The sequence below is a fragment of the Protobothrops mucrosquamatus genome, unplaced genomic scaffold, assembly GCF_001527695.2.
Source record: "Protobothrops mucrosquamatus isolate PMUCROS unplaced genomic scaffold, P.Mucros_1.0 scaffold2559, whole genome shotgun sequence".
NCBI lineage: Eukaryota > Metazoa > Chordata > Lepidosauria > Squamata > Viperidae > Protobothrops > Protobothrops mucrosquamatus.
Window position 1 is genome coordinate 131587 of NW_015388619.1, and position 12990 is coordinate 144576.

Below are 12990 nucleotides of genomic sequence, written 5' to 3' on the forward strand. Positions count from 1 at the left end.
TTCAAAACTGGATCATAAGGTACCCCAGAAGATCCATTGCAATGTTGAATGGTTGTTAAGTGACCAGTGGTAAGTCCAGGGGTGCCAGTATCCCTCCTCCCACTCTGATGCCCCTAAGGACATGTCTCCTCTTTGACTTAGGATGTCATTTGAATCATATGCATGAAGCGTGCTGCATATTATACTGTAACTCTGGGGCTGTTTTTAGTTCTTCACTTACTTTAGATTTTTCAAGTCTGAGTCTTTAATTGGGATTACTTTTGAACTTCTGACTTTGATGCAGATTAAAACCTGCTTTTTCAAAGCAACCCAAAGGAGGTTAATGATTTCTGTGAACAGTTTTCTGCTCCTGGGGGCTCAAGGAGAAAGTGAAGTCTGATTAGTTAATTAGCTACATTAATATTTACAGGGAAAACTGGTGGCCAATATTCAGCTTGGAAGTTCATTACTGAAGGATCAGCTTCAATGCCATATCAAATCAATTTAGCCATTTGTGCCAACTGACTGCACCCCATCAAACCCAGAGGATGACTTCCATTTTTATCCGGTCTTTAATCTAGCCCAGTGTTTCTCAACCTTGACTCTATCTTAAAGTGACCCAGGTTGAGAAACATTGCACTTTTTCTAAAATGTGCGTGATCATCCTCTTAGATCAGCAAGCCTCACATTAAAAAAAGTTAGTGTGGGCCACAATACACACCTTCTTGGCTGTGGCCAAATCTATGAAAGGTGCTGGCTCTGAAGATAAATTTGGCTTCCTTTCTCTTGGCTTTTGAAATTGTTCTTTTTATGACAGCTTTGAGGACTGAAACCTAATAGAGAAGCAGGTTGCCCACATTTTATTGCTTTTAATAATAATAATAATGATAAAGTTGGAAGGGACTTCGGAGGTCATCTAGTCCAACCCCTGGTGTAGAGTTGAAGATTGCTATGGAGATGCTGATATCCCTATAACCAGAGGGAGGCCATATAAAGATTAAATTAATAAACAAAAATAGGAATATATTTACATTAAAATGGGCATCCTACCCCCCAAAAAACTGTGATGCTACCCTACTGTAGCCCCAAGCTAGCTGGCTGAGCCAGGTCTTTAGGCTCTTATGGAAGGTCAGGAAGGTTGAGCTTGACCTCCCTCTGGGTGACAAGATGTTCCAGAAAAAGCAGGTGCAACGACAGAGAAGGCCCTTCTCCTGGACCTCATCAGCCAGAATACTCTGGCTGATAGGGCCTGCAGCATGCCTCCTCTGCCAGTAACAAGCTAGTACTATTTTTATTATAAGGCAGTGGTGGCGAAACTATGGCACGCATGCCAGAGGCGGCACTCGGAGCCCTCTCTGTGGGCACGCGTGCCGTCACCCCAGTAATGCTCCCCCCACGGCCATCACCATCAGCCCCCCTGGAGGAGAGTCACCCCTGAGCGCGGCCCGCACAGAGCAGCGCAGCCAAGGATATGGCAGCTGGGCAGCAGGGACAAGACTCTGCCCTCATGTTTTATAGCATGCAGATGATGCTGCAGGTGTGGGCAGAGGGCGTGGCTGCCATGGGGCTTCAGGGCTGCCTAGGCAATCTGCTGCGGCGGGCCATGGAGGTGGTGCATGGCCCTGTGTGTGGGCGGGGCAGAGCAGGCAGGGCGGGAGGTGGAGCAGGGCCAGTTTTGGGCACTCGGTCTCTAAAAGGTTCGCCATCACTGTTATAAGGTAACAGACTCTTATAAGTCTGAATGTGCCTCCCCCACCTCCCCTTTTCTTCAAGAGAATTAGAGAAGAGCTTGTCTCAGATACTTTCTCAAATTACATTTCTGCCCCAGGCTCAGATATCTTTTATCTGATCACTGTCTTGGTTGCATCTCTTCCTCCTGTTCTCAAGGTTATTCCTTCTGCCCATTAAAGCTACATTTCTCTAACTTGGTCCTGAAAGCATAAAAGAACTGTTTAAACCTGGTTGCTGTAAAGGATAGACTCCTTGGATTTAATTAGCAACTTATATGGATTTGTCAAGATCCTGTCCAGAAAATGATGGAAAATGAGATTTTGTGAAAGTTTGAAAGACCGACGATGCCCTCTTGAGGCTTAAAAATACGACTCAAATTTTCTTCTTGATAAAAAATTAAAAGTGCTGGCCTGAGTAGAGGCAAGATGGATAAAGTCTGTTGTAAATTGTCAGTGATATTCTTTTTTATTAGTTAACTCTGTATTTGCTATGCTTTGTGAGAATCTAAGCTCCAGGAAAAACAGCACTGCTTCCCCCAATTTTTCACCGGAACAATAAACCTCTGTTTCAGTTGGGTTGAAAAACAGTTATTTGCCCAAAATGACCCTGAGCTTCCATAGCTGAAGACAGTTTTGAACCTGGCTCTTCCCTCTCCTAATTGGTGCTCTTGTAAAAGAAAACAGGGAACTTTCTCCTTAACTCTAGCTTGGTTCTCTCCTTGATCAGCTTCCATCCATTGCTTCTTGTCCTGTGCCTTCAGGTGCTTTGGGGTCAACCTATTCTCCAAAGCACCTGAAGGCAGGACAAGAAGCAATGGATGGAAACTAATCAAGGAGAGAAGCAACCTAGAACTAAGGAGAAACTTCCTGACATTGAGAACAACAGATCAGTGGAATGGCTTTTCTCCAGAAGTTGTAGGTGCTCCAACACTGGAGGTTTTAAAGAAGAGACTGTTCAACCATTTGTCTGAAATGGTATAGGGTTTTCTGCTTGAGCAAGGGGTTGGACTAGAAGACCTCCAAGGTCCCTTCCAACTCTGTTATTCTGTCTGCCCCAAATGTCATTTTGGAACATTGAAGAGCATGCCAGGAGCTGCACTTCCCCCACTCTCCCCTACCCCACAAATATGATCGGACAGTTGGACTAGAAGACCTCCAAGATCTTTTCCAACCCCAAGCTGATTTAATTTAAAGCTCACTTAATAGGCTACAGTTAAATATAATAACTGATAACTTCCCAGGTGTTTAGAAATATCCTCTGTCATCTTAAACATTGTAATTGGGTGCAACATCTGGAAGAGCTATAGGGGCTGTAGCCAAGGTTTTCAGGAATTTCATTGAGCCCTTAACTGCCACATTCACTTAATGAACACTGCAAAATAAGGTTGTAATTCATGACAATCATAAAGAGGGTCATCCTACTGGCTTTGAAATTCCTCATTTTTAATTGAAACTAAAATATATTAAATAATTTAATTGGATATAATCCAATATTTAGAGAAAGTATGGAGTGAATAAATATTACATCGTTTTTGAGTAGATATATGGTTTTTACTTATTGCCTTATTAGAGTTAAAGTAGGTATATATTGATAGTATTATGTTTGTTTGTTTAGTTAAATTGTAATTTAGATATGGAATGGGATGTGTAATCCTGTATTTGGTTCCGGGAAGCCCAGGGGGGGAAGGGGATTAGGGGTATTATAAAAATTGATGTATTTACATGTTATAGGTAAATAATAATTGTATTGATATGAGGAAATGCTCGGCTGGTACCCCAAATTGCACTCGAGGACGTGGTCAGGAAGAGAGGGGACGTAGGTAGGTGGGAAGGAGGAAGGAGGAGAGGTTGTGGGTTAGAGGGAGGGTGGAGGCAAGGCGGGGACTGCCGAGCGTTTCCGACAATGTATTGATTTGGATTGTTTTTTCTGTTTGTGTATACAAATGCATCATATTGTTACTTATTGTTTAATTATAAAAATCAATAAAAAATTTTAATAGATAATTTAATTGGAGGAGTTAAATAAGGGGCTTTGTCACTTTGGGATCTCTCTCTCTCTCCCTCTCCCTCTCCCTCTCCCTCTCCCTCTCCCCCTCCCACCCTTCCTCCCTCCACCTCCAGAATCTGTGTCATGGCCCTGAGAAAATAAAGGGGATTCACTGTATTCTGTTTCACCTTCTGGGAAAAAGGATGAAAACCACACAAAGAAAAAAGTGCATGAAGAAAACACATTAAAAATGAAAGCCTACTGATACATTTTAATGTGCAATACTCAACTTTGATATTCTACTTTTCACATTGCACTAGGAAAACCAGGACGAGGAAAAGGCATTTTCTATCAGACAGCACAGGGGGTCTTCCTGCAGTCTTTTTTGACCTTTAAGAGCCATTTTTCAGTTTCGTGGTACCCATTTTTAGAAGCACCCATAAATAAGGGGATTAGTTTTACACATACTCCCGTAGATAAAAGAGATTCTCACTTCTTTGAGGTCTGAATCTTCTGTTCATAAAGCCTAACTGTTTTAAACATCATAATGCCATTTTAATTAGGAAACCATACCGCTCCTTTAACAGCAAGTTTGGATTAGAAGATAATTACTTGAGATAACCTGGTCCCTGCATTCTGTTGGACTGCCAAAACTTTTATGGGAAATTAGAGTGGAACAGAATATCTCTCAAGTAAAGTTTAATTCTGTAACTTGAAATGTTCTTACCACATTATGTCAGGAGAAATAATACTCTACTATATTAAAAGCAATTTTTTTAAAAAAAAATCACTGGGGTCTAATGGCTAGACTTTCAATATTAACATCCACCTTAAAGAAGTCAATGTAACAATTATACATTGCAAGGAAAAAAAAATCTATATTGTAAATCTTCTGACATATACCTACCAGTTGTACGGAAGTTTCCCATCTCTTTCCAATGAAGCAAAATTCACAAATGTTCCTGCTCCACATTCCCTAGTTGGGAAGATTCAAAATTATTATTGATGGATTTATAAAAAAAATCACATTCTTGGCAAGAGTCTATCAATTTAAATTTAAACAAGATATACTAGACAATTTTCCTTTTTGTTACAAAGGGAAGACTGAGGATGGTTAAAACCTGCAGTTCTTTAGTTGTTGTTGGTCTCCAAGAACAGTTATGGTTGCAAATTACTTGGAATGCAAATTAGGATGGGATTAAGGGTCCTGAAATAAATGACTGCTGACAGCTGCCTCACCTCTGCTGATGATCAACACCTTGATTTAGAAAACAGTTTTGCTGTAAGCCAGAAAGTTTCCCAGAAGCAACACTATTGTACAAATGAGCTGTTTAATGGGTTTTACTGAAAACTGTGAGGATAGTGATAAAAGATTGGCGTGGAGCTTAGGAACCTTAGCAACCAAAGATACAGACAGATGTGAAAGTAATGCTGAACTTGATGTTGTAACAGAAGGGCTAGGTGGGAACTATAAAACCATCAAGCTCAAAGTGTAAAACCAATTTGCTGCAGTATTGCCTGCAAGAGAGAATTAGTTTCTATATATTTTTTCACAGACTGGCAATGGGGGACGTGGTTTCACATGCTGCCTAGCTCCTGCACATAGACAGATGAAGTTTTGCTCACTTGCATGCTCTGGTTCCTAACAGGCCATGAACCAGTACCAATTTGCAGCCCAGGGGTTGGGGATCCCTGCTATATACAGTGCATCTGTGTGTGTATAATATGGTATCTGGCTGATTGGAGAATAGCTCTTTGTAAGAATTTACTGGTCAGCTGAAACCTGGGAATTTACTGGAGCAACATGCAAATCAGTTACGATTATAGTGTTAAATATGATTGCTAAAAGTAAGCTCCATTGAACATAATGTTGGACTTTGAACTAAACTAGACAGATTTTGATTCAGGACTAATCCAACAATCCATTAATTTAAAGACTACTTTCTGATGTTGCTAGATGTCTGTGGAATCAGAGAGTTCTGATTTATATTGGCGAGAGGGTGGTCTTAATCTTCAGATAAAGAATGGGAATGGAAGGGGTAGGGACCTTAAAGCAAGAAGGTCTGCTAGAGAACCATCATGCTAGAAGAGATCTGCCTCAATCTGATGTCCTCCAAATGTGTTGAACTTCAACTTCCGCCATTTTCATTAATGCTGAATGAGAATTCTGAAAGTTAAAGTACCAAGTCTGAAGGAGACCCAATTGGAGAAGGCTAGCCCAATTTCTGATTTAATGCAGGTCCTGCAGTCTAATGGTGCACAGCAATTCTAAGGGGACAATCCTGCTTCTATTTAAATTCCTCTCTTGCTTATTTGGGCAATTCATCTACACATATAAAAAGAGCGCAGACAAGAGCAGTAAGGAGTATAATATAATAATAAGGATAATAAGGGGTCTGGAGGCTAAACTATATGATGAATGGTTATAGAAACTAGGTATGTCTAATGAAAAGAAGGACTAGGGCAACCTTGGCTCTTTTATGACTCGTGGACTTCAACTCCCAGAATTCCTGAGCCAGCATGGCTCAGCTTGGAAACCTCTCCCTTTCCCCTCAGCATGGCTGGCTCAGGAATTCTGGGAGTTGAAGTCCACGAGTCATAAAAGAGCCAAGGTTGCCTACCCCTGGACTAGGGGGAACATGATAGCAGTCTTCTAAAATGTGAGGGGCTGTCACACAGAGAAGAAGAGGTTAATCTATTCTCCAAAGCACCTGAGGGCAGGACAAGAAGTAGCAGATGGGAGAGCATTAAAGAGAGAAGCAACCTAGAATTAAGGAGAAATTCCCTGACAGTGAGAACAAGTAATCAATGGAACGGCTTGCTTTTGAAAGTTGTGGGTGTTTCATCACTAGAGATTTTCAAGAAGAGTCTGGACTGGATTTGTCCAGAATGGTACAGGGTCTCCTGCTTGAACAGGGGATTGGGCTAGAAGGTTTCCAAGGTCCCTGTCAACCCTGTTATTCTATATTCTATATATAAATGAATTGATCTTCATCACATACTTCTGCGGTGAATCTACTGAAAACGTTAAAGCCATCAAAAATCCATGTATGTCCTTATGTTAAATCCAGTTCTACAAAGGAATGATTGAATCTGTCATTTGCACCTCTGTAACTGTCTGGTTTGGAACTGCAGCCAAACAAGGCAGACACAGACTTCAACGGATAGTTAGAACTGCAGAAAAAACAATTGCTACCAGCTTTCAGGACCTGTTTATTGCACGAGCAGGAAAGAGGGCTGTTGTGCAATGCCGTATAAAACCCTCACATCCTGGACATAAACTGTTTCAACTTCTTCCCTCAAGACGATGCTACAGGGCATTGCACAACAGAATGACTAGACACACAAGGACAGGTTCCCCTCCCCTCATGCCATCACTCTTTTTAACAACCAATTCCTACCACTCTGTCAAACTACTTAGTGAAGCTGTATTACTATTATTCTCATCTTTCCTATTACCTATCCTTATCTTCTTATGGCTATAACTTTGTTGCTTGTATCTTACAATTTATATTGTTTTATTTAGTATCCTTGTATGATTTATGTCAGACATGTCAAACACAAGGCCCGGGGGCCGGATGCGGCCCGCGAAGTGGTTTCATGTGGCCCGCGAAGCCATCCTGGAAACAGTGAGGGAACGGCCCCTGCTGCCTTGGCCCTGGCCCAGGCCGGCCGGTAGCCAATGTACAATTTTGTGGTAGCCATCTATGCTGAAACGCATTCAGTCTTAGCTCCACAAGGCCGTCTGGAAACAGCGAGGAACCAGCCCCTGCCGCATCGGCCCCACCTACTGGGTGCATGCTGGGGAGGTGTCACCCTTTGTGAGGAATGAAGAAATACACCATTGCCTGGAAGTGGCCAGCAAATGGCCCTCGCCTACTTCATATATCTGGCTTGATGGGCTCCGGGGGAGGGGTTTCGGCAGGCTCTTCCAGTGGACCATGCCTTGGCGCTTGCCCTGGTCCCACCCCCTTCTGCCAGAGACCCTCAGATCTGTCCCACTCCTGCCCAGGCCCCCACAGGCACCCTTGACGCGAATGATGTAGAGCTGACCATGCCCACCCAGTAGGCCACACCCACTCCATCCACGCTCACCTAGTAGGCCACGTCCACCCTAGCCACACCTACCTGGCCCCCTGAGGACAACCGCAATGCTGATGTGGCCCTCAATGAAATTGAGTTTGACACCCCTGATTTATGTTGTTTGCTTAGCTAGTATCCTATGACTATCCCTAAGTGTTGCCTCTTATGATTAATGATGAAGTGTTGTGTTTTACGAATTGTGAATATATTTTCACGTTGTTTATGATCGTGATTATCACTATTACCTGTATGTACAGTGAGAGCTTATGCACCGAAGACAAATTCCCTGTGTGCCCAACCACACTTGGCTAATAGAGGATTCTAATAAAGAATTCTAAATGTGGAGCAATTCATACTGCTCCCCTGCTACAGTACATATAATTGAACATTTACCTTTTGAGAAGACCTTGGTACTGTATTAGAAGGTATGTTGTCCTACCTGGCCATTTGTAGATGTTTTCTCCGAAGAACCACCAGTGTTACAAGCAAGAGCCCTATCAGAAGAATGCTCAGAATGGCGAGAATAGAAATGACCACCACGTTAGGATTCATCTCCACAACTGCAAATAGGAACACAGGATCCGAGTTAATGAAAGCAATTGATACTGGCATTCCCATAAAGTGACATGATAAAATTAAAAGAGGTAAAACATTGCCTTCTGACAGGCTTTTTATTTCTAGAGGATTTTTTTCCCCCTAATATTCTCAGAAAATATCTTTCCGACTTTTTAGATTTCTTCAATGAACAAATCGTGGGAATTAAGCGGTAACCCATACATGCTTACTTTGGTTCCCTTCATTGGGAAGGACTTACTCCCTGGTAAGTGGATAGAAAACTGCAGCCTAAAACTGACATTCTGGTATGGCCAATGTCAGCCAGAAAGCAAGTCTTTGCATACAAATAAAAGGGTGAGGCAGATCTGCTTTCCAATGAGATTAAAAGTCTAAGCCTAAGGACAACATCTACATGATATCACGTTGGCAGAATTCATCCATTTCACTCAGCCTTAAACCCTGATTTGCAAACTACGACAGCTGACATTGCACAAGTCAAAGACAAACAACTCACATTATATATGAACCCCAACACAGAGTAAAAAGATACAGGCAATTCTCATTATTTTTGGTAGTTCTCTAAAAATGCCATGAATACTGAATTAATAATGCTGAAACCTCAGCTGGGGACATGCCCATAGGGCAATCCCAGTGATTTGCTGTTCCACATGTCCACCAGTAAGCATGACAGCAACACATGTATTGATTTTGGACTTACAAATAGATTTTAATGAATAAGCAAATTTGCAAATGCAGAACTGACAGATAACGAGAACTGCCTGTAAATAAAGGACAGTTACATAATCCCCATTTCTGGTATATTTAAAATAACATCAGTGTTGTTGTTTTTTGGTGATTACGTATTCACTCTAACCACTCTGTTCAAAGTAGAAATGGGAAAGGAAAGCATTAAATCTGATTTTGGAGAAATGCTTAACCGGAGAATTTGAAGAACTTGGCTCACCCATAGTGGAAACTGAAATATAGGTGGGGACACTGGGGGTGTTATGACTGAAACTTGTAACACTGCAGTTGTAGGAAGTGGCAGGCAGAAGGCTGGAGACTGTCACGACATGAGAAGAAACGGTAACTGGTTCCTGTTTCATGTTGGGAAGGAAAAAAGTATATGGTTAGGATTCTTTTTTTTTTTTGCCTACCTCTGATCTTACGCAGGATCTGAAATCAGAGGGGATTTAGGCCCTGCTTATGAACTGAGTTTTGAGCTCATTCTTATATTTTTTTGCTACAATTAAGAGGTTAAGTGGGTACATCATGGAATGCTCACCCAGCCCACTGTTTATTTAGTTAATACTTCTCTAAATATGAGGATATTGCAAGAGGTACGGATGAAACTGTCTGCAACATAGGTCCACAATAAAGCAATTCAATGGCAGCTTCACCATATTTCTATTGTGGCCTGTGCCAGCAATAAACCACATCCTGGTTTATGCAACTGTCTCATGTATTGGTCCGTATGCCTTTCAGGATGCAATGTGCGTCAAAGACATGAGCGTTCAGGTGATTCAATAATGAGTCCAGACAGTGAACTGTCATTTTTTTTCCTCGTGGCCTTTAGCACACTTTATTTACTCAGACAACACCTTTTCTATAATTATATCTTCCTTTTTTAAAGCAAGTTCTAGAAAGTATTATAGCCCTATATTTTATCCTTAGTTGAAGGTAGCAGTTGGCTATTTAAATCTCTGGCATCCCTGTTTTGGGAATCTCTTCTTCCCAATATGTCTCCTATATAAGATTGCAGGTAGTGATGAGTGACATAGTACAAAAAAGAAAGATCTATTAGCTCATTTGTGTATGCTAACAGACAATAGTTCTCCAGTTGCTCAACCAGAGACCCCAACCTTATCTGAAAGGTAGTAAACTTGTGCATATGTTCTCTCTCTTAAGGCCACCCATTGCTTTCAGTTGAAGTGAGTTAGATCTTGGGTGAGTGGGCTTAATTTTCAGACGCAGACATCATTACATAGTACCTAGGATAGCTAATGGGAATAATGGATTGGCTCAGAGTTAGTAATATTTAGAGCAGGGGTCCCCAACCCCCAGGCCACGACCCACTAGTGGGCCACAACCTGTTTGGAACCAGGCTTCATGAGGGGTGGGCACTCGCACTCACACGCAAAGCTCCATTTGTGCAAATGGCGGGCACGTACGTTTGCTGCTTGCACAAATGGAACTGAACACGCTCACACACCTACCACTTGCACAGAACCACCCCCTCCCCCCCATGCCGGGCTGCCAAGTTGGAAAGCTTGGGGACCACCAATCTAGAGGAAACTGTTTGAGTTAGCAAAGACTTGAAAGCCCTCTGATTTCAAGTGTTCTATCCCAGGTATAAATTTATTCTGGCCACCCACCGTGAATAATAAGATATTGGTATCAATGGACTTTAATTCCAATCAAACATAGATATTTTTAGATTTCCAAGCTGGAGATTTAGTTTGACATTAATTAAAATCTCTGAAATAGAATAGGGGGTCAATTTAAAAAAACAAACCTACCCCAAATACAACTTCAGGAGAACAAAAGCAATATTTGTTCTGCTCAGAACAGTCGGATGTTAAGAATGTTGCAAGAAATACTAAGATAGTGAAAATGTTAACTACAAAAGTACTAACAAGGGCAATTATGAAATAACAAATAGAACTGGGAACTTAAAGTATTTTAGACAGCAGCTAAAGGAAGACAACAGCTTCAGACAGAGTTCTTTCAACCCTTCTGAAGTCTTGAAATTCAACATTTGCAATGGTCTTGTATACTGCAATGGGGAAGATATCTGAATAATTTACTCTCAGGAAAGCTCTTTCACATATTGAAGAGAAAGAGGCTGTATTCAATAGTCATGACTCTTGTTAAGGTTCTGACACTCAGCCAATTGCTCTCCAGGATTCAACCGAATGTGGGAAAGGAGCCCACTCGAATCTAACTATCTAGTTCTTGGTTGACTGGAAGCCTAAATGTTTTGAAGACTGGGATGGTGGCTAGCTGGTATAGCTCCATTTCTATCCTATATGTGGTGGTATCCAGCAGAAGCTCCATTTCTTTACAGCATTCATGCAACAAGACACATGTAGGAAAGGATAGGGCTTGTGTCATTATGCCAGAGTTAGTTGCTGTCTCTATATATGCTAAGTAACAACTAGGAGTAATACGTTTCTTTTAAATTAAACCTGTATATCAACAAAGCTAGCAACACCACTGGCTCAAGCTGTGTCTTTTCACTTAAAAGTTTATCTTGCACCGATTCTTGCAAAAAGAGGCTAGAATTCAAATCAGAGCCACGCAGGTTAAATATCTCAGGAACGATCCAAAATTGATAAAGGATAAAAACACATACCTGAATCTTTGTCTCATGATCTGAGCCAATCTGCTGGCAAAAAACCTCAAAGAAATCAGCTACTCCTTCTTCTACCCATAAGAGAGTCACAGAGGTCTGGGTTTTATTGACCGCAAAGAGTGATCTTGGAGGAGCTGGGTCTAGAAATGAGATAAGAGTCGCTTTAACTGCATCTTGTAGGTCATTGGGATCCAACACAAAGAAATGAAAAGTCACAGGTGATCCAAGATCCCGGTCTCTACAGACCTATGGATAAGTTTTCCGCCTTCTCTAAGTTTCTTGGCAATAAAATGGAACTACAAAGCAGGAAGGCAGTCTGTTGCAGCATTCTCTCTTCTTCTCTTTTCAACACATACTTCACTTCCTTTTTCAATGAACTTTTAACTGTAGGATGAGTATGTATGTGTTTGCACAAACTTTCTTGCTGAAAATGTTTTTGCCCCATAAAGAGCATTGATTAAACCTGGAGTGCTGAATAACCTCACAATTAATGACTCATCCGGTTTGCTTCTCAAATGACTATAAATCTTGGATGTTAAAATTTTTTGATCTATATCACAGTTGTGAAAGTTCATTTAAAACAAAACAAAACAAAGCAAATTCAAATATGAAAGCTCATTTCCCTCTAGGTTTTGTCCTGCTAACTGAAGATCACTTGTTTTCTCATCTTTGATCTATCTTTGCATTCGTATGGGAATTCTGACAATTCATCAAAGAGAAAGTGTAATGTGCCAATCACTTGTAACTAATTTATCTTATAACAAGGTGGGCAATCAGCCCTGAACAGGGTCATCCATGAGGGGGGGGAGGGTATATCAAAAAGTAGAAAACATCTGCAACCATATGATTGAAACTAAAATTCGGTGGCAAACTCAAGGGGTTCTGAGAATTACATGCAGACTGTAAGTAGTAGGTTGCTCAGTCAGGTCTTCATACAGGGAGTCCTTGACTTACAACAGTTCATTTAGTGACTGTTTGAAGTTACAAGGGCACTGGCAAAAGTGACTTATGACTGTTTTTCACATTTATGACTGTTGCAGCATCCCCATGGTCACGTGTGATCAACATTCAGACACTTGGCAACTGACTCATATTTATGACGGTTGCACTGTCCCTGGTTCATGTGATCCCCTTTTGCGACCTTCTGACAATCAAAGTCAGTGGGGAAGCCAGCTTCACTTAACAACCATGTTACTAACTTAGCAATTGCAGTGATTTAAGGAACAACTATGGCAAGAAAGATTATAAAATGGGGCAAAGTTCACTTAACAACTATCTTGATTAGCAACAGAAATTTTGGG

General features: G+C 41.3%; 1 protein-coding gene across 1 annotated transcript in view; it reads right to left on the bottom strand.

Annotated features, from left to right (window-relative positions):
- The window catches only part of PTPRO (protein tyrosine phosphatase receptor type O), a gene marked incomplete at its 5' end in the record, with an annotated part of 29356 nt that extends 17527 nt beyond the window's left edge, over positions 1-11829 (bottom strand). Inside the window, 4 exons of the mRNA XM_015825244.1 lie at positions 4604-4672; positions 8219-8339; positions 9299-9431; positions 11690-11829. Of these exons, the coding sequence (XP_015680730.1) occupies positions 4604-4672; positions 8219-8339; positions 9299-9431; positions 11690-11829 (463 nt within the window). The remainder of the gene's footprint in view (positions 1-4603; positions 4673-8218; positions 8340-9298; positions 9432-11689) is intronic.
- Positions 11830-12990: the final 1161 nt, after the last annotated feature.